General features: G+C 37.5%; 6 protein-coding genes and 1 pseudogene across 7 annotated transcripts in view; 3 read left to right on the top strand and 4 right to left on the bottom strand.

Moving 5' to 3' along the window:
• Positions 1-218: 218 nt before the first annotated feature.
• Positions 219-2,905, bottom strand: LOC104827318 (annotated as a pseudogene).
• A 23-nt stretch (positions 2,906-2,928) lies between these two features.
• Positions 2,929-3,948, top strand: LOC104827317 (WAT1-related protein At5g13670-like). The gene is made up of 4 exons (XM_010560482.1): positions 2,929-2,984; positions 3,143-3,304; positions 3,389-3,537; positions 3,613-3,948. Exons 1-4 carry the CDS (start codon positions 2,937-2,939, stop codon positions 3,713-3,715), a joined length of 462 nt encoding a protein of 153 aa, XP_010558784.1. The 5' UTR covers positions 2,929-2,936; the 3' UTR covers positions 3,716-3,948.
• A 641-nt stretch (positions 3,949-4,589) lies between these two features.
• LOC104827316 (magnesium-chelatase subunit ChlH, chloroplastic) lies at positions 4,590-9,723 on the top strand. Its single transcript, XM_010560481.2, is given in 7 exon segments — positions 4,590-6,184; positions 6,367-6,449; positions 6,782-8,584; positions 8,689-8,937; positions 8,939-9,145; positions 9,233-9,327; positions 9,329-9,723. Coding segments are annotated over 7 exon segments (4,098 nt in total). The 5' UTR covers positions 4,590-4,773; the 3' UTR covers positions 9,579-9,723.
• Positions 9,724-10,071: 348 nt separating this feature from the next.
• Positions 10,072-12,945, bottom strand: LOC104827315 (ethylene-responsive transcription factor RAP2-7-like). Of its 2 annotated transcripts, none has more exons than XM_010560478.2 (8): positions 12,213-12,945; positions 11,747-11,772; positions 11,548-11,578; positions 11,336-11,423; positions 11,124-11,257; positions 10,921-11,012; positions 10,639-10,820; positions 10,072-10,556 (listed from the first exon to the last, which is right to left on the bottom strand). In XM_010560478.2, exons 1-8 carry the CDS (start codon positions 12,665-12,667, stop codon positions 10,329-10,331), a joined length of 1,236 nt encoding a protein of 411 aa, XP_010558780.1. In that variant the 5' UTR covers positions 12,668-12,945; the 3' UTR covers positions 10,072-10,328. The 2 variants fall into 2 exon arrangements, with proteins under 2 accessions (XP_010558780.1, XP_010558781.1); XM_010560479.1 differs by lacking the exon at positions 12,213-12,945 and adding an exon at positions 11,954-12,193.
• Positions 12,946-18,721: 5,776 nt separating this feature from the next.
• LOC104827313 (50S ribosomal protein L10, chloroplastic) lies at positions 18,722-19,586 on the top strand. Its single transcript, XM_010560476.2, has one exon. The coding sequence runs from the start codon at positions 18,801-18,803 to the stop codon at positions 19,461-19,463; it is 663 nt and encodes a 220-aa protein (XP_010558778.1). The 5' UTR covers positions 18,722-18,800; the 3' UTR covers positions 19,464-19,586.
• Positions 19,493-22,244, bottom strand: LOC104827314 (leukotriene A-4 hydrolase homolog). Its single transcript, XM_010560477.2, has 4 exons — positions 21,146-22,244; positions 20,420-20,653; positions 19,995-20,321; positions 19,493-19,898 (listed from the first exon to the last, which is right to left on the bottom strand). The coding sequence occupies exons 1-4, from the start codon at positions 22,127-22,129 to the stop codon at positions 19,599-19,601; spliced, it is 1,845 nt and encodes a 614-aa protein (XP_010558779.1). The 5' UTR covers positions 22,130-22,244; the 3' UTR covers positions 19,493-19,598.
• Positions 22,245-23,498: 1,254 nt separating this feature from the next.
• The window catches only part of LOC104827312 (probable protein phosphatase 2C 38), a 4,116-nt gene continuing 3,708 nt past the window's right edge, over positions 23,499-23,906 (bottom strand). The window contains exon 6 of the mRNA XM_010560475.1: positions 23,499-23,906. Within this exon, the coding sequence (XP_010558777.1) occupies positions 23,862-23,906 (45 nt within the window). The 3' untranslated portion in view covers positions 23,499-23,861.

Genomic DNA, 23,906 nt, shown 5'->3' with positions numbered 1-23,906 from the left:
ATCATTTAGAAAAACCATGTTGAATAATGGAATGATCCAACAATTATTACATATACTATATACGTATATATATGGGATGAAAAACTTACGTACACATGAAAGAACAATAACACATTAACACAAGATCAGATGAATGTAAGGAATTAGACAACTTTTTCTCAATTCAGCTAATTAGCTCGAAAATCTGGTAACTTTCGTATTATTAAAAAAAAACCACGTTGAAAAAGCCCGATGTCTTTTTTTCTTTCCTTCAAAAAGATATTTTTTTATTTACATAAACCCTATAATCTCTGTGCTGCAACATAAACCTCTGCAGTACACGGACCCAACTAAAGAACCACACATATAACAGCATCACCAGTGGTCAGAACCAGCAGAAAAAAAGGCTAAACACAAACATGCCGAATCACTGCAGTGTCGAATGAATTAAAATTGTTTTTTTTTTCAAGAAGCATAACGAACAAAATGACCAGAAGTACCTTTTTTTTTCTTCAATTCAACCAAGCTTTTTATCTGACCCTTTGATGTTCAAGTTAAACCATTTCCTTTTAGATCTGTCTTTTCCTTCTAAACCGCCTTCTTCTCCCGTGCTATCAGCTGCCTTTGGATCTTTGCCCGGAATTTTGCTATTACTTCCATTACTCAAGTTGCTGCTTACACTTTGACCACTCGGTGTCTTCAGTACAGTGTACGAGGAATGGATGGCATCTCTTTGCTTTAGCAGTTCATCGACCTGCAGCATTAGCAAAAACAGGACGGCCAAGTTCAAGACATGTATAGCTAACAGTCTTGAATCTTTGAAGAGATCTATATTTCGAATAGATTGTGTTTCTACAGGCCATTTAACAAAAATACTCCAAAATATATCATATGTTATTGCAGAACCCGATCTGTATCAGGAAACCTCGCATATAATAGGGTCATTAAATATGAATTGTCAATGACATACAGCTTGCTTCTCCTGAGTGTATCGGTTGGATACTTCTTGAAAGCGTGCCAATGCCTGTAAAAAGGATAATAATTGAACATCAGGGCGTATGTCTCCAATACGTAGCTAAAATCTTTTGAATACGAAAAATGGGAATATACTTTACGGTAATCCGTCTCAAATTGTCGTAACTCGTTTCTTTTACTCAAGATCTGAGCTTCAATCTCCTTCAACTTCACTGTCGTATATTCGTAAGACTCTACACAAAGTGCCTCAATTGTGTAGATTGCAGTCTTAAAGAAGTTATCTCCTGAAAAAGTAATACAGTGCAATCAGTTTAAATTAAAGTCTTAGATTAAGTTCAGTGATCAGGAAAAGGGACAAAATAAATATTTGAGACCATACCATAAACAGAGAATATATGAGTTCCGGTTTTAAGTTCCAAAACCTCGCAAGGTTGAAGACCTTCCAACCGCTTAAAGAATGCTGATTCAGGATCCTAGGCTAGAGCTAACTGCACAGTGACATGTGTAATTGATACGTCTTCGATATTCTGAGATGACTGGCTTATTTATTAAAGAGAAACAGGTTAAAGCTAACAGACCGCATTTACAGTTGAATCCATTCTGTATACTTGAAAATGCAAGAAATACACGCCGGCTGATGTCACCTTGCCTGTTTTTTCACTATCTTCCTGCACCGTGGAAGACCAATAAGAAACAGTTGAATAGATTAAGTAGCACCTTATCATAGATAGAAGAATACAACGATGCTATTATGCAGTCACCAACAAAATACCTAACTGAAATGTGAGAGAGAAAAAAGTAAAAAACAAGAGGCATTGTTGCTGTTTAAGAGAAGAAGAAAAGAAAACGAAACAAAAGGAACTACTTCCTTCTCTCATCTACAGAGAGTAGTATATACCTGTAATGCCAATCCGTAGCCACCATTTGCTTCTTGCTCAAAATAAAGTAACTGAATTAAAAAGATTCAAAATTAGGTGGTGAGAAACATTTGTAAATAATAGCAAAAGAAAAGGATCATATACAGAATACAGGAGGGTTTCTTAACATGACCAGAAAGGGGTATTACTGGGAAGACCTTAAATTTACTTTGTGCAGATGATGTTACTCTAACAACGATCCCTGTTTCAGCTTGTTGCTCGTTTATCGTCACTCCAAAGAAATGGGCACATTGCTTCTCTACCTGGTATCGTACCGGATGATGAATTAAGTCCAAAGAACACTAGGAAAAACAATGAGATGCAGAATATGCAAATGAGAAGAATCAGACCTTCCCACTAACTGCTGTACCAATAGGAAGGGGCCGAACTGTGACGTTTCCATTCATTGCCTCTTCAAGAACATTAGCAGATACTGTAGTCTTGATAGGCACACCTAGTTTGCTGAATGTTAAGATATGCCAAGAGAACGAATGAGTAGCAGAATGCCAATAGAGTAAAGACTAAAAATTATTCTAAAAGACCTTAACTTCACCTGAATAATGCTGCAAACATGGTATTGACTGTTCCCAGATTTGATAAATCAATTTCCATGTCCATGCCATCAGCGTCAAAGGCCTATCAACATGTAAGTAAATTTTGTTGAAAATACAAGAATCCAGACGCCAATTACGGCATTGGATGAGAGCAGAGACGAATGACATACTGGAAAATGAAACAAAACACATGCTAAAAAGAATTACCACACAAGATTTTTGTCAATGTGCTTTTCGTTGCTTTTAAATAAGATTTTACTAGCACACTATGACAGAAGATAAAGAACACATGATTCTCCAACAATTATAAGCATGTGCGTATTAATGCACATTAGTGGCACAATAAAAGCCTAAATTTGAAGCAGGAACAAGGAAGTACGCCCGACAAATTTTCTTGTGACCCATAACAATGAATTTTGAAATGAAACTGATAGAACAACGATGTAAAATAGATACGCAAGTTGTATTGATCAAATGGGAAAACACCAATACAACGAGAAGAGGAGCAACGATGCTCGTCGCTAGCTGCTTCAGTTGGTCATGTTATCTCATTTTGCAGGTTAGACTTCATCCATCACCTCCCCGGTAAAAACAAACTTCCAGCTTACACCTAGTTAGTTTCTTGAAGGATCATCAGTTTCAATCTAACAAAAAGAATGCTTGTGCCCTAAGCAACCTGCCAAACACAAAACACACGGGTCTTTTGCACTTTTGCAGGCAAAGATCCTGAAGTCATACCCAGCTGAGCTCTCCCTAGCAGCTCTTATGTGCTTCACTGGAATGGTGGAGGCCCATATAATGGCCCTGGTATGGGAGAGGAACAACACATCAGTGTGGCAGGTTCACCCCGATGTGAGACTGCTAGCTTTCGTATACGGGGTAAGGATATTCTCCCGTCTGTCCTAGATAAATTTCCGATAAACCCGCCGTGTTGATCGGGCGGTTTTCGTGCGTATTGCACAGGGAGTTGTCTCAGGGTTAGCGTACTACGTCATCGGCTGGGTGGGGAAGGAGAGAGGGCCTGTCTTTGTTTGCGCGTTTAGTCCGCTAAACATGGTCATCGTCGCTGTTCTGAGCTCCTTCGTGTTCTCGGAAGCAATGTACCTAGGAAGGTATGCCCTAATTCACCCAAGAAAAATGCAGAACTAATACTTCGTCTGAGACTCAAATGGTTCCGAATCCTATAGGGTAATTGGAGCAGCGGTGATTGTTCTCGGGATATACTTGGTCCTGTGGGGTAAGAGCAAGGACAACAAAGGACAACACCCATCGGATCTCCCAGAGACTTGAGTAGCGGTAGAGACACGAGTGCCGGAGCAGAAAGACGTGGGGAGGGAAATGAAGCAGTTTGTGGTGTTTTTTATTACAATTTTCAATAGATTTTTTTTTTTAAAATGGTTTTCCAACCATTACGTCGGTTATCAAATTGGCTGCATGTATTAATGGTGGATTTGGTCTTTTTGGGTCTGCAATTTTGTGGAAAACCGAGTAGCTTCGTGAGTGAATTGTGTATGAATTAAAGTATTTTTGTGGTTATCGCAGAAGTTGTTTTCTGTGTCATAAACTGCGGCTTTTGTGCCCTTGTCGTGGGGGAGAAACATCAAATTGTGAGTGTTTTGATTGCTTTGCAACTGATCCAAATTAAAAAAAAAAAAAAGTTGCAATAATTTTTTTCTTCTTCTAAATTTTTTTGAATTAAATCGTCAATAAGGATTCAATTACTTCAATTTGGTGTACAGATGAAATCCACCCTAACAATAATCACCCAAAAATCAAAATTTTCACGGAATTTAGCCCCATTGTCACCGCACGGAGTAAACAATAATAATAATAACAATATCGACGTTTTGGCACTCAACAACCACCACAAAGAATCTACAAAAGCAATCTCGAGTACACCCAAAAAAAAATCTTTATTTTTCTTAAATAAAAATATCTCCGACCCAACAATCCTCACTGCCTATTTGGGCATTTGAGATGGAAAATCTCAATCAGCCAATTAGAATTCATCAAACTCCATCACATTGTCCTCCGTAGATAGATAAGAGTTCCTTGTCTTTGTTGCACAGTCACACGCACAGCGCGACACGATCTTAGAGTAATAGAATCCACAAATCCCAAACTCGCGTACCCATTTCGCCACGTGTCCCTCCCTCTCACCACTAAACCTCGAAACTCAAACGCCTTCCTTCTTCTATTTCACTTCTCCCGAAGCGTTACAACAATGGAGTTTTCCACTTGACCCAGAAGAAGTTGAAGGAGAATCTTCCCTTCTCTTCTCATCTCCCTTGTTTATTTTTTCAGTTCAATCTTTAATCCAAGAACTGTATATTCTCAGCTTTTCATCAATGGCGTCTCTGGTTTACTCTCCGTTCACTTTATCTTCTTCCAAAGCTGAGCAACTCTCGTCGCTCTCGCAGAAACAGTACTTCCTCCATTCATTCTTACCCAAGAAATCTCGATCAAACAACCTCAAATCCTCGAAGAGAGTGAAATGCGCGGTGGTGGGCAACGGTCTTTTCACTCAGACAACTCCCGAAGTTCGCCGGATCGTCCCCAGCAAGAGAGACGACAACAGACCGACAGTGAAGATCGTCTACGTCGTCCTCGAGGCTCAGTACCAGTCTTCTCTCACCGCGGCCGTACAATCTCTCAACCAGACATGCAATTTCGCATCGTTCGGCGTCGTCGGTTACTTGGTCGAAGAGCTTCGCGACGAGAACACTTACAAGACCTTCTGCAAGGATCTGGAGGACGCGAACATCTTCATCGGGTCTCTGATTTTCGTGGAGGAATTGGCGCTGAAAGTGAAATCTGCAGTGGAGAAGGAGAGAGACAGGATGGATGCAGTTCTTGTGTTCCCTTCAATGCCCGAGGTAATGAGGCTCAACAAGCTCGGATCTTTCAGTATGTCTCAATTGGGACAATCGAAATCGCCCTTCTTTCAACTGTTCAAGAGGAAGAAACAAGGATCTGCAGGGTTTGCAGACAGTATGTTGAAACTTGTCAGGACATTGCCCAAGGTTTTGAAGTACTTGCCGAGCGACAAGGCTCAAGATGCTCGGCTTTACATCTTGAGTCTTCAGTTCTGGCTTGGTGGGTCCCCTGATAACTTGCAGAATTTCCTCAAAATGGTCTCTGGATCTTACGTTCCCGCGTTGAAGGGGACGAAGATCGAGTACGCTGATCCAGTCCTGTTCCTGGACAGTGGGATCTGGCATCCATTGGCTCCGACAATGTACGACGATGTCAAGGAGTACATGAACTGGTACGACACCAGGAGAGACACCAACGAGATTCTCAAGAGGAAAGACGCTCCGGTTATCGGACTGGTCTTGCAGAGAAGCCACATCGTGACAGGCGACGAGAGCCATTACGTGGCTGTGATCATGGAGCTGGAAGCAAAAGGAGCGAAGGTCATCCCCATTTTCGCGGGAGGGTTAGATTTCTCAGGACCGGTGGAGAAGTACTTCATCGATTCCTCGACGAAAAAGCCCTTCATCAACTCGGCCGTCTCCCTGACAGGGTTCGCTCTCGTCGGTGGACCGGCCAGACAGGACCATCCTCGAGCAGTCGAGGCGCTTAGAAAGCTTGACGTGCCTTACATTGTGGCATTGCCTCTGGTGTTTCAGACCACTGAGGAGTGGTTGAACAGCACTTTGGGTTTGCATCCGATACAGGTGGCTTTGCAGGTCGCTCTCCCCGAGCTCGACGGTGGAATGGAGCCTATTGTTTTCGCCGGACGTGATCCTAGAACAGGCAACTACCCCCTTTACTTATGTGTCCTTCTTACAGCTTTAGGGCTTTAAAGATTAGAGATTTGGTCTGAATTCGATCCGAAAATACGAAATCTCTTGTCGGCTTTCTTGTGGTAGTAATTGCGAACATCTCTCTTTCGCAATCATTCGGAATTCGATCCGAAAATACGAAATCTGTTGTAGGGAAATCGCACGCACTCCACAAGAGAGTCGAGCAACTCTGCACCAGAGCCATCCGGTGGGGCGAGTTGAAGAAAAAATCTAAGGTAGGGGGAGTTACAGTACCAGTTCTTTTGACGACAGTTAACTTTCTTGAGTGAGTGTATATGCATTATGTTCATAATCTTTTTGTCTTGATCGCTTTTAGATGTATAGCAGTTACCCGAGATAGGGTTTTGATCCGAACATGGTCACGAAAGTGATTCGATACAAGTATCGGCTTTTTTTCGAGAATAGTCTCTGTCGTGTTCGAAGCTGTTTATTTGATTTACAGTAGAATGTCGTGTTTTTGTCTGAAATGTAACGAATTCATGTTGCTTCTATGCCTTGTATGAACTTTTCCGAGCATTTTCTGATAAATTGTTCTGCTCGCGTGCAGACGGAGAAGAGGCTAGCGATCACAGTTTTCAGTTTCCCACCGGATAAAGGAAATGTAGGAACAGCGGCATACCTTAACGTCTTCGCTTCTATCTACTCGGTGCTGAAGGACCTCAAGAGAGACGGTTACAACCTCGAGGGCCTTCCTGAGACTTCGGAGGCTCTTATCGAGGAGATTATCCACGACAAGGAGGCTCAGTTCAGTAGCCCGAACCTTAACGTAGCCTACAAAATGGGAGTCCGTGAGTATCAGAGCCTCACTCCGTATGCCACGGCCTTGGAAGAAAACTGGGGGAAACCTCCTGGGAATCTGAACTCGGACGGGGAGAATCTTCTGGTCTACGGGAAACAGTACGGTAATGTTTTCATTGGTGTCCAACCGACTTTCGGATATGAGGGCGATCCCATGAGGCTGCTTTTCTCCAAATCAGCCAGTCCGCATCACGGTTTCGCTGCTTACTACTCGTTTGTGGAAAAAATATTCAAAGCTGATGCGGTTCTTCACTTTGGAACCCATGGCTCGCTCGAGTTTATGCCCGGGAAGCAGGTCGGGATGAGCGACGTTTGTTACCCGGACAGTCTCATCGGAAACATTCCGAACGTTTACTACTATGCAGCCAATAACCCCTCGGAGGCTACCATTGCTAAGAGGAGAAGCTACGCAAACACCATTAGCTACTTGACTCCTCCGGCCGAAAATGCCGGTCTATACAAAGGGCTGAAACAACTAAGCGAGCTTATCTCGTCGTACCAGTCTCTCAAGGACACGGGACGCGGCCAGCAGATCGTGAGTTCTATCATAAGCACGGCTAGACAATGCAATCTCGATAAAGACGTGGAGCTACCCGAAGAAGGAGAGGAGCTTGCACCAAAGGACCGAGATCTCGTGGTCGGAAAAGTGTATGCCAAGATTATGGAGATCGAGTCTCGGCTCTTGCCTTGTGGGCTTCACGTCATTGGAGAGCCTCCATCCGCGATGGAAGCTGTTGCTACACTGGTCAATATCGCAGCGTTGGACCGACCCGAGGAAGGTATTTCATCCCTCCCTTCTATATTAGCTGAGACTGTTGGACGGGAGATAGAGGACGTTTACAGAGGCAGCGACAAGGGTATACTGAGCGATGTCGAGCTTCTGAGACAAATCACCGAGACTTCACGAGGAGCGGTTACTTCCTTCGTCGAGAGGACAACGAACAGCAAAGGTCAGGTAGTGGATGTGTCCGATAAGCTCACGTCGATCCTCGGGTTCGGGATCAATGAGCCTTGGGTTCAGTACCTGTCCGACACGAAATTTGCGCGGGCAAACAGGGAGAAACTCAGAACATTGTTCATGTTTCTCGGGGAGTGCCTGAAGTTGGTTGTCATGGACAACGAGCTTGGGAGTCTTAAACAAGCATTGGAAGGGAAATACGTCGAGCCAGGTCCCGGAGGTGACCCTATTAGGAACCCGAAGGTCTTACCGACGGGGAAAAACATTCATGCATTAGACCCTCAAGCTATTCCCACCACGGCGGCTATGCAGAGCGCGATGATCGTCGTCGACAGGTTGGTCGAGAGACAAAAGATCGAGAATGGTGGAAAATACCCCGAGACAATCGCGCTCGTTCTCTGGGGAACCGACAATATCAAGACCTACGGTGAGTCACTGGCTCAGGTCATGTGGATGATTGGGGTGAGACCGGTTGCAGATACGCTTGGAAGGGTTAACCGAGTTGAACCAGTTAGTCTTGAAGAACTCGGAAGGCCTAGGATCGATGTCGTTGTTAACTGCTCAGGTGTCTTCCGTGATCTTTTCATCAATCAGGTAAAGCAATCATATCATTTTTTTGCCGTATTTATCATTTCCTTCATCGTTTAGGATGAAACCATTTCGTTTTCTTGCCTCATCGAGCTTGTTTCGGCTTGCAGATGAACCTTCTTGACCGAGCGGTTAAGATGGTGGCCGAACTAGACGAGCCGGTAGAGCAAAACTACGTGAGGAAACACGCGTTGGAGCAAGCTGAGAAGCTTGGAATCGACGTCAGAGAGGCTGCGACTCGTGTTTTCTCCAATGCCTCGGGATCATACTCATCAAACATCAACCTTGCCGTCGAAAACTCCTCGTGGAATGACGAGAAGCAGCTTATTTTGTATGTTGTTGATTTGATTTCTTTGGGAAGCGAGAATGACCGAGAAGAGACAGGTTTTCGAGATGGCTCTAAGCACGGCCGATGTCACGTTCCAGAACCTGGATTCTTCCGAGATTTCCCTCACTGATGTTAGCCACTACTTCGACTCCGACCCGACAAACCTTGTTCAGAACCTAAGGAAAGACGGGAAGAAGCCGAGCGCTTACATCGCTGACACAACGACAGCAAATGCACAGGTGAGTGAGTTGATAATCCCTTGATTGATTGTTTTTTCCTCTTTGTCCTGAACTGGAACAAGAACAACCTCCGCAACTGCATCGCAGGTGAGGACACTGTCTGAAACAGTCCGTCTCGACGCAAGAACAAAGCTGCTACGCCCTCGGGAATCACGTGTAAACGGTTTGTACATATCTTCTTATATATTCTTACCCAAATAGACTTGCTTCCCGCAATCCCTATATCAGCCAAAACATAATCATGAATATTAGTAATTAGGAATATATACTGAACCGGATGATGAACATGAACCCGAACTCGTTCAGGAAGATGCTTCAGACGTTCCTGGAGGCGAACGGACGCGGATACTGGGAAACGTCCGCCGAGAACATCGAGAGGCTGAGAGAGCTGTACTCTCAGGTCGAAGACAAGATTGAAGGCATCGACAGGTGATGAAGAGGAAACACACTCCCTGTTGAAGTGGTTTGGTTTTTCTTCTTTGATCTTTTGCACATTGCAAAAAAAAAACACTACTTATTTTGTGAGTAAACAAAATATGATGAAGAGGTCTTTTGTAAATAGTGTGGGGTTCTGTCTCTCTGTTTCTAATGGCCCAGTCCGAATCATAGGAGGCTTTTTGCAAAAGGCCAATTCAAAGCCCATCAAAACGAGGGATAGTTAGTGGCCCATTAAAAGCCCATAAAAACGAGCGAAAGGCCCATAAAGACGAGGGACACCATAAAAACGAGGGGAAGGCCCATAATAACGAGGGATAGTGAGTGGCCCATTAAAAGCCCATAAAAACGAGGGAAAGGCCCATAAAATCATATATTGTGAACCCATTAAAATAGTCCGGTACGAAGTTCTTGCGAATAAAAATGTATCTATTCAACAAGTTAAAGAAGTCACAAAGCGTTATATAACATATAGTTTGAAAAACATAGAATTCATGGAATAAGAATCGGTCCAAGCCATTGTTTTGACTCTCTCTCTTTATTATGTGATGATACACATTTCAACCCAAAAGGAGGAGAAAACGATCTATCTACGTTAGCTTCACTCTCGTCATGTTGTTTCTCACGTGACACTCATCATCTTGTCTTGTTGTCACTCTATTTGAACTCTTGTATGAATCACCCTTTTAATGCAAAACCTCAGGGTACATACATACACATACATATATATATAGATATAGATATAGAATTAGTGATCTTTTTGGGTATAGAGTTTCAAATCTTCGACTTGTGTAGTGAATGAAGCATCATTTCTTGTGCTTGAAGGGAGGTAAGGGCCGGTCGAAGAAGATGCTGATGAGGAAGAGAATCGTGATGATGCTGCATTCATTCCATTACCCATCTCTCTGATGCAACCGCCCATGTTGTTGTTGTTGTTGTTGTCGTCGTCACGTTTAGTTCTCTTCTCGAACACCCTCTGCATTTATTCAACCTCATTTGGTATATATTACCTACCAATAGGGTAAGAAAACCGTCCGAATATGGTTGAACACGTTTACCTGATTGTTCGTGAGGATATCGGGGTAGATCCCAACCAAAAGCGCAGGATTGTCACACCTAGCCTCCATAATTCCCATATAGTTTCGGCTAAGTTCTATCCCGCCCCCGGGTTCCGCTTTAGCGGTTCTACTTGCTCTAGGAAAAAGCCCGAGGCTGAGCTCGAGGTTTTGCTCCATATCGCCTAATCAAAGACAAGGGCGTAAGATATTATCATACTTAAACAAATCAACTGATATCATGTGGTGATTTAAGAGAGATTATAGGATACAGAAACCAAATACCTTGGCTGCTCGACGAACCAAACGATGTCCTTATTCCGTATACATTCGTCCCGAAACCACTCGCATATCCGATTTCGGGTGTTTCAAAAAGCCTGAAGACACAAGAATTTGGATGAGAAAACAAAATGCAATAAACAAGTTTAATTATAACGTTTAATCACTATATATAGATATATAATTATGGAGAATAGTGATCATCATACTCGCCACGAGCAACTGGAGGTTGGATGGGCTTAGCCTCCCATTGCTTGCTATATTTGTAAAGGTTTCTACCTCCTCCTCCGTTGCATTGCCTTCGAAGCACTTGAACAAACTCTTCCTTTGTCAAGTTCTTCATCTAAGTAATTACCAAAGCTATTAATTTTGCCACTTAATCACGGATTAGTAGTTAAACAAACCCTATATACACACACACCTGCTTCATTTCTTCAGCATAATCACTTGCTCCAAAGTTTATGTCGGCGTCCATTCCCCGGAACTTCAGAGCCGCACGATCATATGCTCTGAGATATCGAAATCAAAGTTATAATTATATAACATCGATCCATCATCAGATATCTGATTTTTGAAATTGGAAAATATTAAAATAGATTTATTGAAAGAAAAAAAAAAGATAGAATTTCTAACCTGGCTGCAGCGTGGGCTGTGTCGAAGCCACCTGTATTTTGGAGCCAAGGAAGCAAATGACTTATTATCAAACGAACCATATATAATATAGTTTATTTATGATATACACATAAGCACATGTATGCGTGTGTGTATATATTTATACGCCCTCGGGAATCACGTGTAAACGGTTTGTACATATCTTCTTATATATTCTTACCCAAATAGACTTGCTTCCCGCAATCCCTATATCAGCCAAAACATAATCATGAATATTAGTAATTAGGAATATATATGGATACAAGTAACCATTATAAGATTTTATAATCAAAATTTATATGCACTAATCTTATTTAAAAAAAAAAAAGAATTCGCAAAATGGAGTTTATAGTTATTTCAAAGTAGTCGTTGCCGAATCGTCACTCACCAAACATTGATGATATTATCCTTAAAGAAAATACGAACCGACATGGCCGTTGAACTCAAGTAGATGGATGTCGATATGATTTCCCCGAAATACACATGAGATATAATCGTATTATGATTGGTTTAAAATATCAAACCCCAACAAGTGAGATCAAACATTATAAGATTTAATTACGAAATAATTCAAAATTATCGTGTATCTCTCTCTCTATATATGTATATTTATTTATAAGATATGATATGAGAAATAAGTTGCGTACCATATGTGCGACTCCCACCGACCGGTCCTCCGGTAAAAGGTCACGCCTCTATAAGGAGAGCTTCGGGAACGAGGCCCTCGCCGGCTCTTCCTCTTTGTTTCCGGCTTATCTCCGCCGTCGCAAACCCACGACGACAAGTTCAGCCACTTCCTCCCATTCGACATATCCAACACGAACCCTTTTTCGCCGGCGGTCGATATCGCCGGAAACTCTGAGAATTCCGGCCGAGGGGTAATTTCGTCTTTTCTCAATATGCCGAAGCTTATGAAGCCTGATCCGGTGGTGGAGGAGGAGGACGTGATCGCCGAGGAGCTTGATGTCCCGGAATCTTCCTCCGACCCTATTCTCGAATCTTCGAGAGGATTCTCCGCTTCGATTCCGTCGCCTTTATGAAGCTCGCCGGCCGGAGATTCGCCGGCGCTGGTGAATATGTCGAGGTTTAGATCCAAGTGCATGGCTCCTTTCCTTTTTTGTTAATTTCCTGGAACTTTCAGGGAGAAACAAAAAACAAGAGAAGATTCAAGAAAGGCTTGTACTTTCTTTAGAGAGAGAGAGAGGGTGTTTGGTTGATGAGAAAATGGCAGAAAAAGTTACAAGAGGAGGATAGAAAAAGAGGGTGTAGTTGTAGATGTTGCATTGTCCACACACACTCTTTTTTATTTATTTATTTTCCCCTTTTGGTTATTTAATTTCGTAGGTTTGGAACTCTTCTTCATCTGCAAAAGTCAAATCTCATCAAAGGAAGCATGTAGATTGCATGTCTTCTTTCTCCAATCCAATAGCCATTTTTAAATCTTCAAGGTATATTGATGTTATGACTCATGATCATTCTTATAATAAAATAAATTAGTATAAACAACTGAATTAATGTTAAAAAAGTTGTATTAAGTGTCTTAAAATGGGATATGCCGACCAAAAAATAAAGGTTTTTGGCCCAACATATAAAAAAAATAGTGCAACCAGCGTAAGTATTTACATAGACTATATTTTTATTTTACAGTCATAATTTTAGGATGTTTCGATAATATATAATTTGAATAACAGAAGAATAAAATAATATCTAATTGTTCGGGTTTTTTTTTTAATGATTTCGCTTAAGGAAATAAGTAAACCTTCTATTTTCAAAAGAGGATTTATATGTTAACTACATTTTAGATTAATAAAATATCAATATTATATATAGCGGTAATAAAGCTGTGGTAAATAGTGTAAATTAAATCACACACACATTCTCATAGAAAAAGCATATTAGTTTTATATTTTACAATACGTATGAAAAATTAACATTCAAATGAAATTTAATAAATCGAAGACTAAAAAGTTTATATTTTAACAACTTTCTCATTTTTAATAAAAAAATCCTCCAATTTACAAGACTATATCACTTGTAATTTTAAAAATAATTAGAATTATAAAAAAATATCTATTATCTAAAAATTATATATTACTATATTTTATTACTAGTTTTTAATATTTAAATTTAAAATTTATGCTCTTATTTAAATTTATTTGATAATAAAATAATAATAATAATTTTTTAAATACTTTATTGTATAGAGAGAAATATTTAGTTTTTGGAAAAAACCATGTTGATTCCTAATAGTAAATATTAATAGGTCAGTTGTTGCACATTTTTTTAATCAAAATAAGAAAAATAACGTTATGAATTTTTAAAAAACTAAAATTTTTCTAGAATGTGAAATAAAGTGAAATTTTCTGATGTTTATTTTAAAAAATTAAATCTAACCAAAAATGAAATTAGAATAATATTTTTATCATGCAATTGTAGTATATGCATATTTACTATCGGTAAAAATGTTTGGTGATGGACGGGTAGATGAAATAGGTAACTGTTATAAAACATTTATCATGAAATTGTATTTTGTATGTTGTTGATTTGATTTCTTTGGGAAGCGACTCTTCCCCTTCCCCAAAAGGCAAGCGGACCACAAATTTCTAGAGAATAATAGCTTTTAATAAAATTAAAAAATATTTTATTGATGAGATCAAATTTCCCAATGTATATACGTATACAATATTCTTATAGACATAAAAATAAAAATAAAACTTTCAAGCATATAAAAAACGTATACATAGAAACCAAATCAACAATATACCAAATACATATATTATGAATACCAATGCGATTGATTAAAATTTAAAAATCTTAAATATATAAATTGAAATTTAAATTTGAGCGAATATTAGCAACTGGGATATTATTAAATCCAACTCTTGTATATGTGTGATAGTTGGCGCATTATGACATTCACAGTTCACAAAGGCAAAAGAAAGGGCAAATTGCATTCAATCCATGAGGTCGGCCGTTAAATTTGGACCGTCCGATTAGAGAAGTTATAATTGTTGTTTGGGGAAATGGGAAAAAAATAATATAAAAAAATTGAAAAGCCAATCATAGGAGACATTTCCTTAAGTGGTAGGTTCCTAAACCTTGGACTTCCCTCTTTTATCAATCTCCACTTTCCTCTTCCGGTAATCTTTTAGTACCTACGATTCTACGAATGTATCTTTCTCTGTCCGATTTTGCTGTCTAAATTCAGTAAGTTTTGCTTTTATATAGTTTTATTTCCATCAAAATTGAGAATAATTGTCGATACAATAAAATGTTCGGATTCTAATTCTCGCGGTCTAAGATGAAAATTTAATCAGTAAATTAAAATTATAAAAAAGAATTTTTTTAATGTCATAAAAATATCAATATTCACTGGATTAAATATTATAAATTGGTAATTTAAATATATAATAATATTAGTTTGTCTATTTATAGATATATGGTAATATAGTTTTAAATGATTTTGGTATATATAATCCAAAATAATTTCTAGTTTTGAAACTAATCATTAAATAAAAAATAAAAATGTTTTTTAGGTATGAGAAATAAAATACGGTTAGAAAGATTTGAAAAAAATTGAATACAATTTTCAAAATTAGTGATACAAATTTTAGTGTTTGAAAAAATTCACTTGGTATAATTCACATTAAATATAAATGAACTAAAATATAGTGCTTAATATAAAATTTATTACAGAATATATATATAATTTCACAAATCCAATGATGAAATGATCCTATAATTATGCGAAAGTCAAATCGATCGACAAGTTCAAAAGTAGTTGGTTTAAAATAAAATAAAGAGACAACTTTTACAAATATTTTTAAAATATATATTAAAATTCATTTAGATCACTACCGATGATGCATTAAATTTCAAAAACAATTTGAATTCTGACAACACAATTTCGATTGATTTTGACGGACTCACATACAACAGCTAATAATATAAATGTCAAGTATTATATGTTTTGTTGTTTCTTATTAGATATTTTATCGGAATATATAATATTCTTTAATATTTTTAGAACTATTTTTAAATTATTTGAATTCAAAAAAAAGCTTTATGCATGGATAGTTTGAATTATCTTTTGCATTATTATTTATTTATAAAATATTTTAAAATGATTAAATATCACATTTTGATAGAGTAATCTTTTGAGAAAATTTCTTAAAGACAAATTCTGTCTTGATCTATATTAAAATTAGATTTCGTTTTTGGTACCTATATGTAATAGAAATAATATAATTTCAAAACTACCTTTGCAATTGATGATAATTTTTGTTTTTGGTACCTTTACAATTCATGATACTTTTTTTAATATAATTTGAAAAAAAACATTATATCCTTTTTCTCAACAAAAATTCTAAATTTATTAAAACTATTTTTTTTATTTGTTTTCTTTAAAAAAATGACGAAATAATATTAATATGACAAAGATATAAGACAACGATGATATTTTTTTCCAAATAAATAATAATCATTCCTAACATATTTTATCACACTGTTTGAATTACTATGTTTCTATTAAAAATAATAATACATTTTAAATATATTAATTTTTTGATAATTACATTTACATAAAAAAAAACTCTTAAAACCATTAGAACTTTACTGATTTTTTTATATTTTAGATTCATAAAATTTTATTGTTTAAACACTTCAAATTTTTACTATGACAGAATATTATAATATCAAAATAATTTCTAATAAATAACTAAAAATATAAAATTTGACGTTTCACTAAAAACTAATAATCTTTCACGTTTTGATTGTTATATAAAAGGTAGATCTCCGTTTTGCAATAGCAAATCATATAGTGCCACGTTCACAGAGGATAAGGTTTGGTGGGACCCATCCAGTTGGCCTGACGTGTCCTTACCTTTTTTGGTATAAAATTCTCGATGGAGCTTCATAAAACGTCATTGCTTACGTATTTGTTACTTATTATATTCACACTATACATTTTTTTTTGTAATGTAACACTATACATACTCATATGTACGTATTTATACAAACGTATGTGTTACATTAGATACGTTCATACGTACGAAAATGGAATAATTGGGTTCTTGATTTTAATTTTAATTGCATATATATATATATATGATATATTAAGGGTAGAATTATAATAATGTACTTAGGGTTTCCACATCTATCTATATTTCTAAGATATATAGAAAAATATTCCCATCGAATATGGTACGTCAAAGTCAAACCTTAAGTACATTATTTACAGTTCTACCCCTAATGATATGATAGGACATTGAGATAAGTCGCGTTGCATATTTGATGTTCGTGTCAGGTGGTCCTACGTTGAGCAAACTTATCATCTCAACTTATCTAAAATTATTATTAACAAAAATAAAAAATATACAAAATTATTCGGTCTTTTTAAAGATAAATAAAATTCCATATTGATATTAGATTGGACCTATCATTTAAAAATTGCGTTGTAAACCTGATTTATATAGTAACAGAAGCCAAAGTTAGATCAATTAACATTTGGTACCATTTACCAAAAAAAAAAATCATTAAAATGTTTTGAATTGTGATAGTATAAAAAGATATATTAGACCGAATTTAATAATAAATAATTATGTCAAAATAATTTAGATACAATTTTAAAAGTAAATAAAAAAATTTATATTCAAATCAAATAAAACAATAATTAAAATTTTAATTTAACAAATAATAATTTAAAATAATATCAAATTTAATCCCATCCAAATCTATATAAAATATAATAAAATCTAGTGATAACCTTTTTGCAAATAATAATTTAAAAATAACTAAATTTTCAATTGAAACTTAAAATATCTATCGATAATAATAACAATAAACGAAACTTAAATAATCTATTATAATATGAGACAATATACAATTTAAATAACCTATGCTAATATGACTACTATTTTATATAATAGATCAAGCGAGTAGACGGCTATATATATATATGTATTGAAAATAATATACACACACACACATATATATATATATATATATATATTCAAATACACAGAGAAAAAATAAATCTGTAAATTTCTATTCGTACGTTGTCCATTTCGTATATAGATATGGATGAATAAGACATGTTTTTCCAAGTATTTAATTATGTTTAGTTTTAAATAACAACTTTCTATTTATTTATTTTTATTAAAAGTCATACTGATAATTATAATCATTAAATTAGTTTGGTTGACATAAATTTTCAGTAATTAGTTGTCTTCGATATTTTCAAATCTATGGAAAATTAAAATAGCACATATGTGTACAAATCGAACGTGCAAATATATAGTTCCAAAAGCTTGAATATTTCTTTGTAATTATATATATATAACTCTTTCTTCTAACTTACCTCATTAAAAATCGTCCACAACTGACAACTAATTTATTTTTTGACTAAAAATTATGAAATACTATTAAAAAATTTGATCTCATGATTCAGAATTGCATTCTAGAATTTCCAACTGTTACAACTAATTCTATTTACTAAAGAACTGTTACAACCAAATTGATATTTATCAATTCTATTTAACTACAATGACATAATTTTATTTATAGCAGCGTCTTTGTCATCTGTTTCAATGATTATTATTGCATCAACGTGAAAATTCAATTTTTTTAATAAATCTTGTTTAAAATTAAATACAAAACAATGAATAGTTTCTCTATTAATATAATATATATTAAAAAAATGAATAAGAGTCCAAGCCCAAAACGTGAATGCACAAATATTCAAAGCCCAAATATCTCTTGCCCCGTTATAATTTGAGCCTCTTGCTCTTTCCTTAGACAATAAAGTATCTTACGAGCGATTGCGTCCAATGACATGTTACATTTGTTTTATATAAACGATTAAAATTTAATAATAATATGTAATATGGGTCATACAAAATTTCAAAAAATTAGATGATTCCATACGTTATCGCGTATTTTAAATGGTATTTAGGGTTTATTAATTATTGCAATACCGATTTTGATTTTTTTTTGAGTTTGGTTAGATTTTTCGATTTTTAATTTAATATGAAATTAATGTAATTTAATTTTAGTTTATATACAATTCGGCTTATTCAATTTATATCCAAAATAGAGTTTATTTCAAAGCTGTTTTTGGTTTTATTAAGCGACAGAATAAATAAATCAGAAACCAAGGGAAAAAGCTTCGGTGCGGTGCTATCTTCTTCTCGAGCCCTACGATTATCCTTCTTCTCTTTCCTCACAACCATCCAACAATGGAAGCCACAATTCTCTCCTTTTCCTCTTCCCTTTCTCCTCTCTCTCACCATCAAATCGTAACCCTAAAACCCAGAAACTCAAAATCCCCAAAATGCCCTTCCCTCCCCCCCATCAAATGCGCCATTTCCCGCACGAAGAAGGAAGAAACCGTCGAGTCAGTGAAAACCCACCTGGAGAATTGCCATCTCCTAGCCGCCATCAACTACAAGGGCCTGACGGTGAAGCAGTTCCAAGATCTCCGGAAATCTCTGCCGGAATCCACGAGGCTTCTCGTCGCGAAGAACACTCTGGTCTTCAAAGCCATTGAAGGCACCAAATGGGAAGCCCTCAAGCCGTGTATGAAGGGCATGAACGCTTGGCTCTTTGTTAACACCGAAGAGATCCCCTCTGCGATCAAACCCTACCGGAGTTTTCAGAAGGAGCGGAAGCTCGAAGACAATGACTTCGCCGGAGCTGTTTTCGAAGGAAAGTTCTACGGTCCGGGCGATTTCAAGGCGCTCGAGACGATGCCGACAAGGGCCGAGATTTACGCGAAGATGCTCGGAGCTTTGCAGTCTCCGGCGATCGGTCTGGTGAGTACTCTGCAAGCTCCGGCGAGGGATGTAGTAATGGTGCTCAAAGCATATGTGAAGAAGCTGGAAGATGAGAGTGGTGCTTAGTAGAGCAGACTCTTGCTGGTTCGTTTCAGTGAAAATAGTTGAATTGTTAACTGAGGAAGATGGAATTTCCATTATTACATTGACCAAAGACAATGCTCATAAAGTTTGAGCCTTTTTTTTTAACTTATGTTTTGTTCAAAGGTGCTTAGAAAGGATAGACTCGACTACGCCTTGAGCGATTGGGTGGTAAGTTTCGCGAGATTCTGCAAATACCCTTTTGGCGAGAAGCTTCTCTTCGTGGTTTCCTCCTGTGGGCTGGACGAGGGCCGTGTAGAGTGGGCGGAGGTATTTCATCCTTCCCACATCTTTTAGGGTTTTCTCCACTTGGCCGTAGTACTCTCTGCACTTGGATGAGATTGCTAGTTGCAGAAATGATACCTTCACTTCATAGTCCTTGGATTCTGCTAGCATGTAGCGCTTGTCCAAAGCCAAGATCTGTGTCACCGTTAAGCAAACCGATTCTTGGATGAGTTCCCCATAGTCCTTAAGTGAAGAACTCAAATGGGTCAGACCAGGAGGATAAGACATTACCTGGGAAGGTTCGCATGATTTGGGAAGATTTTCCAAGTACAACTCCCATTCCTGTCCATTCCAGTCAGCAACCTCGTCCTCCTCAGGCATCTTTCCTTGCTTAAACTCTTTCGCGAGTGACACGATCTTTGTGTATATGTTTGACACAGGTTCGTATGCATCTTCAGGTATACCAGTCCCTTCAGTCCACATCTCTAAATTGATCTCTTTCTCTATGCCAGGGACATTTGCTTTCAAGAACTCGAGAAACGTGCCTGTATCAATCGACTTGAACTTGAAAGTATCGATGTATTTCTTGAGGAATTCATCAAAAGCAGCCCTTCCTATCTGGAAATCTCCAAGATAAATAGACAACTACCATATCAACATAACATTCATGGATACATAAAAACAGGGAGGAGGGTTTTTCTCAACCTGACAAATACCTGACGTTCAATCCGCAACAGGAATTGGAAACCTTTTTCATAAGGCACCTGGGAATATACATCATCTGGATCCACACCTTCTTGATTGTTCTTCAGTTTCGTAAACTCCATGTTGTCTTTAAACCTATCCATTTCCTCTACTAAGCCCCTCCAACCAATGCCGATGTTCAATGTTGCTCTATCTTCACCTTGCACAACCTCCACAATTCTCCTCTCTGCATAAGTTGTAAATCCCTGTTGCCATGAACTTGAATTAGCAATCACGGCTACATAAGCTCACCAAGAAAACCTCAGGGGGAGCAGAGCATAACACGATAACATCCGCCTTATCATAACAGTTCCATTTACATTCTTTGAAGAACAAAATCCAAAACTGTAGACATGAGGCAGTAAATTCACATTTGAACACTATTTCCATGTTCCTGGTCACTAACTTGAAAGCCCTTTTAGGGAACTTGAAAGCAGGGATTCTTCAAAGTAAATCATTTTCTCCCATTTGCAGCAAAAACAGATGTTTCCCACTCGTAGCAGAAAGAATTGATTTTCAGGAATCAGCATATCTTACAGTGCACAAACGATTTTATTTTTTATACAGAAACTGGAGAAGTGTAACCAAGAACAGGTAATTCAGCACCCCCCAACCACAATCGTAAGAGAAGATTATTCACATAGTCACAGTTCATTGTTCCAATGTTTATTCAAGAATTATAATCAAAAGGGCATTACCTCATTCAACCAGAAATGTTCATTGTTAGTGTTGGTAATCAAATTCCCAGTCCAGCTATGAGCGAGCTCGTGCGCCACCACTTGAGCCCCCGTAGCATCTCCCTTGATCACAGTGGGCGTCAAGAAAACCATCCTCGGATTCTCCATTCCTCCGTACGGGAAACTCGGTGGCAATACCAATAGATCGAACCTCTCCCACTCGTAATCCCCAAACAGCTTCTCTCCTTGCCCGATCATCTCCTCCGTGCCTGCGAATTCACGCGCCGCCGCATCTAGAAGCTCTCCGGCGGCCGCCTCCGCGTACACCCGAGTCCTGGGTCCAACTTCCCGGAAACCCAACTCACCCACCGCGAACGCGAACAAATACGGCGGTATGGGTTGCTCCATCGTGAACTCCTCCACGGCTCTGTCCTCTCCGCACCACCGCGACTCCATATCGAGAAGCCTCGCCTCGTCGGGTACCGGTTGCCGGCGACGAACATGCCGTGCTGACATGACGGCAGAGAGGGAGCCCGGTATGTTCATGACAACATCGTACCGGATCCGCGCCGCAGGAGTGTCCTGGCACGGGAAGATGGATCTGGCATGAATCGCTTGGCACTGAGTGTACACATAGGGTTGAGTCTTGGAGAAAGTCTGCGCCGGAGACAGCCATTGGAGCGCGGATGCCGATGGCGAAGTAGAATAGACGATGAGAAGCGAAGAGTGGCCGGAGAGGGAGACGACGATTTGTGTGCCGCGAATTGGGTCCGGCGAGGAGGAAACGGTGAAGGGGAGAGGGGTTAGGGTTTTGGGATCTAGGATCTTACGTATGGAGATTGACCGAGAATCGAGGGAGAGATCGCCGGAGAATGCAGCGGAGAGGGAGAGAACGGCGGAGCCATGGATGGTGGAGATGGCGAAGTCGAGGTAGAGGGAGAGAGCGACATGGGTGGTGAGAGGATGAGTGGAGTCGGTGAAGGAGTGAGGATCGATCGGGGCCATTGGCAACCGAGAAAGAAGAGAGAAATTAGGGTTATGGTTTTGGAGCTGATGAAGAAGAGAATGTTGCAGAAATGGCGGAGAAGAGAGGAGGAAACGGTGACTTCACCGGAGAATAAAGCGGAGTGAAAATTCAGTGCTTTCTATTATAGATTTAAATTATTTATTAAAATAAATTGTTTTTCTTCGTTTTGGAGGGACAAAAAAATAATGGCAATTAATTAATTGATTAACCAAATGTTGATATAATGTTTATAATTTATATTCTACAGTTAATTACTCTTATTTTTTAATCTCATACAATATATTCTTTGATTTTGATTTTGATAACAATTTCTAGACTTTATTAACAATAGTTGTTCTTTGATTTTGTTACCTATGGCTATGATAAATCAACATGATGAACTACAGAAATGGATACATTATTCTTTTTAATATGTTTTTTCTGTATATATTGGTTTATATTGGTAACACGTGGAATAATACAATAGCTTTTAGGTTAATGCTTTTTCACAAAAAAAAAAAAAAAATTATCATCTGTTTTGATATATAAATACATTTATTTACAACAAATGTAATTTTGTATTAAGAATTTGAATAAAGCATTAGAAAATTAAGAACGGCGTTGGTTTAGTAGTAAGTGTATATAATCTTTTATCGTATTACAAGAACTTTTATACGAAAAATAATTTGAGAAAATTGACCATCATCATCATCATCATCATCATCATTCTTATAAATTTGAGATTAACGTTAATGTTGTTGTTGTATTACTTATTATAATTGCAAATAACGCTACAAGATAAACTTATCTACAATAGTCAAGGTCTTAAAACTTAGGGTTATTTATTCAAGTTTCAATTTGAATTCGGTTGTATTTTTGTTCTTTTATTTTGGTTTCATAAAATTTTTAACCATTTGGTTTTTATATTAAAACTTGTTCTTTTACACTTTTTATTGATAAAAAATTTAATTTAAAAAAAACTTTTTATTTTTCGTTGGTGTCAACTAGTGTTCAGATTTTTTTAATTTTAGAGAATCATTTGATTTTTAATATCATATTCAATTCGATTCAATTCAGTTATTTGGTTATTAAAAAAAAGGACTCCTAAAAAAAGTCACAACAAAAAAGTTACTAATTTTTATAGAATATATTCTCCAACAAACAAGTGGTTTTGAGATGCTCTAAATAAGATAATTTAGATTATAAAGTGCTTTAACAAAGTATATATATTAAAAATAGAAATGAATACTACTATATACATATATATATATATTAAATCGAATTTTAATAAAACATAAAAGTAACCCATAAGAGAAACTTCGAACATATTTAAAAAATAATTTTTTTTAGTAAAACTCGATTAATAGATTAAAATCCGATATACAAATGAGTACAATATTACAAAATCCAAAAAAGCTGAGCTCGAAATATAATCCCACATCCAAAAGCTCGATCGGTTGGCTAATTTTTGTCATTCACAACCCACAAATCGAATTGGTATGTCCACGACAACATCTAAAGAAGCGAGGGCTTTCCATAGAAAACATCAAGTTGTCTTGTAGAGACCACTCCTATACATCGGCTCTTTCGAACCCTTCAACTCTTGTTTAGGGTGAATTAAAAAATGGAAAAAAATAAATATATATATTGAAAAAGGAAGAAAAAAAGGCTCTGTTTCTGAACATACATATATATATATATGAAGGTGAGGCTTGAGGAGGGTGTGTGGGATTAGGAAAAGGGGGAAGTGGAGGGTCCGACCAAGTCGCCGCCGCC

This window comes from Tarenaya hassleriana, unplaced genomic scaffold (assembly GCF_000463585.1).
Source record: "Tarenaya hassleriana unplaced genomic scaffold, ASM46358v1 Cleome5, whole genome shotgun sequence".
Classification (NCBI taxonomy): domain Eukaryota; kingdom Viridiplantae; phylum Streptophyta; class Magnoliopsida; order Brassicales; family Cleomaceae; genus Tarenaya; species Tarenaya hassleriana.
Note: the sequence above shows the minus strand (reverse complement) of the source record. Positions and strands in the feature narration are given on the sequence as shown.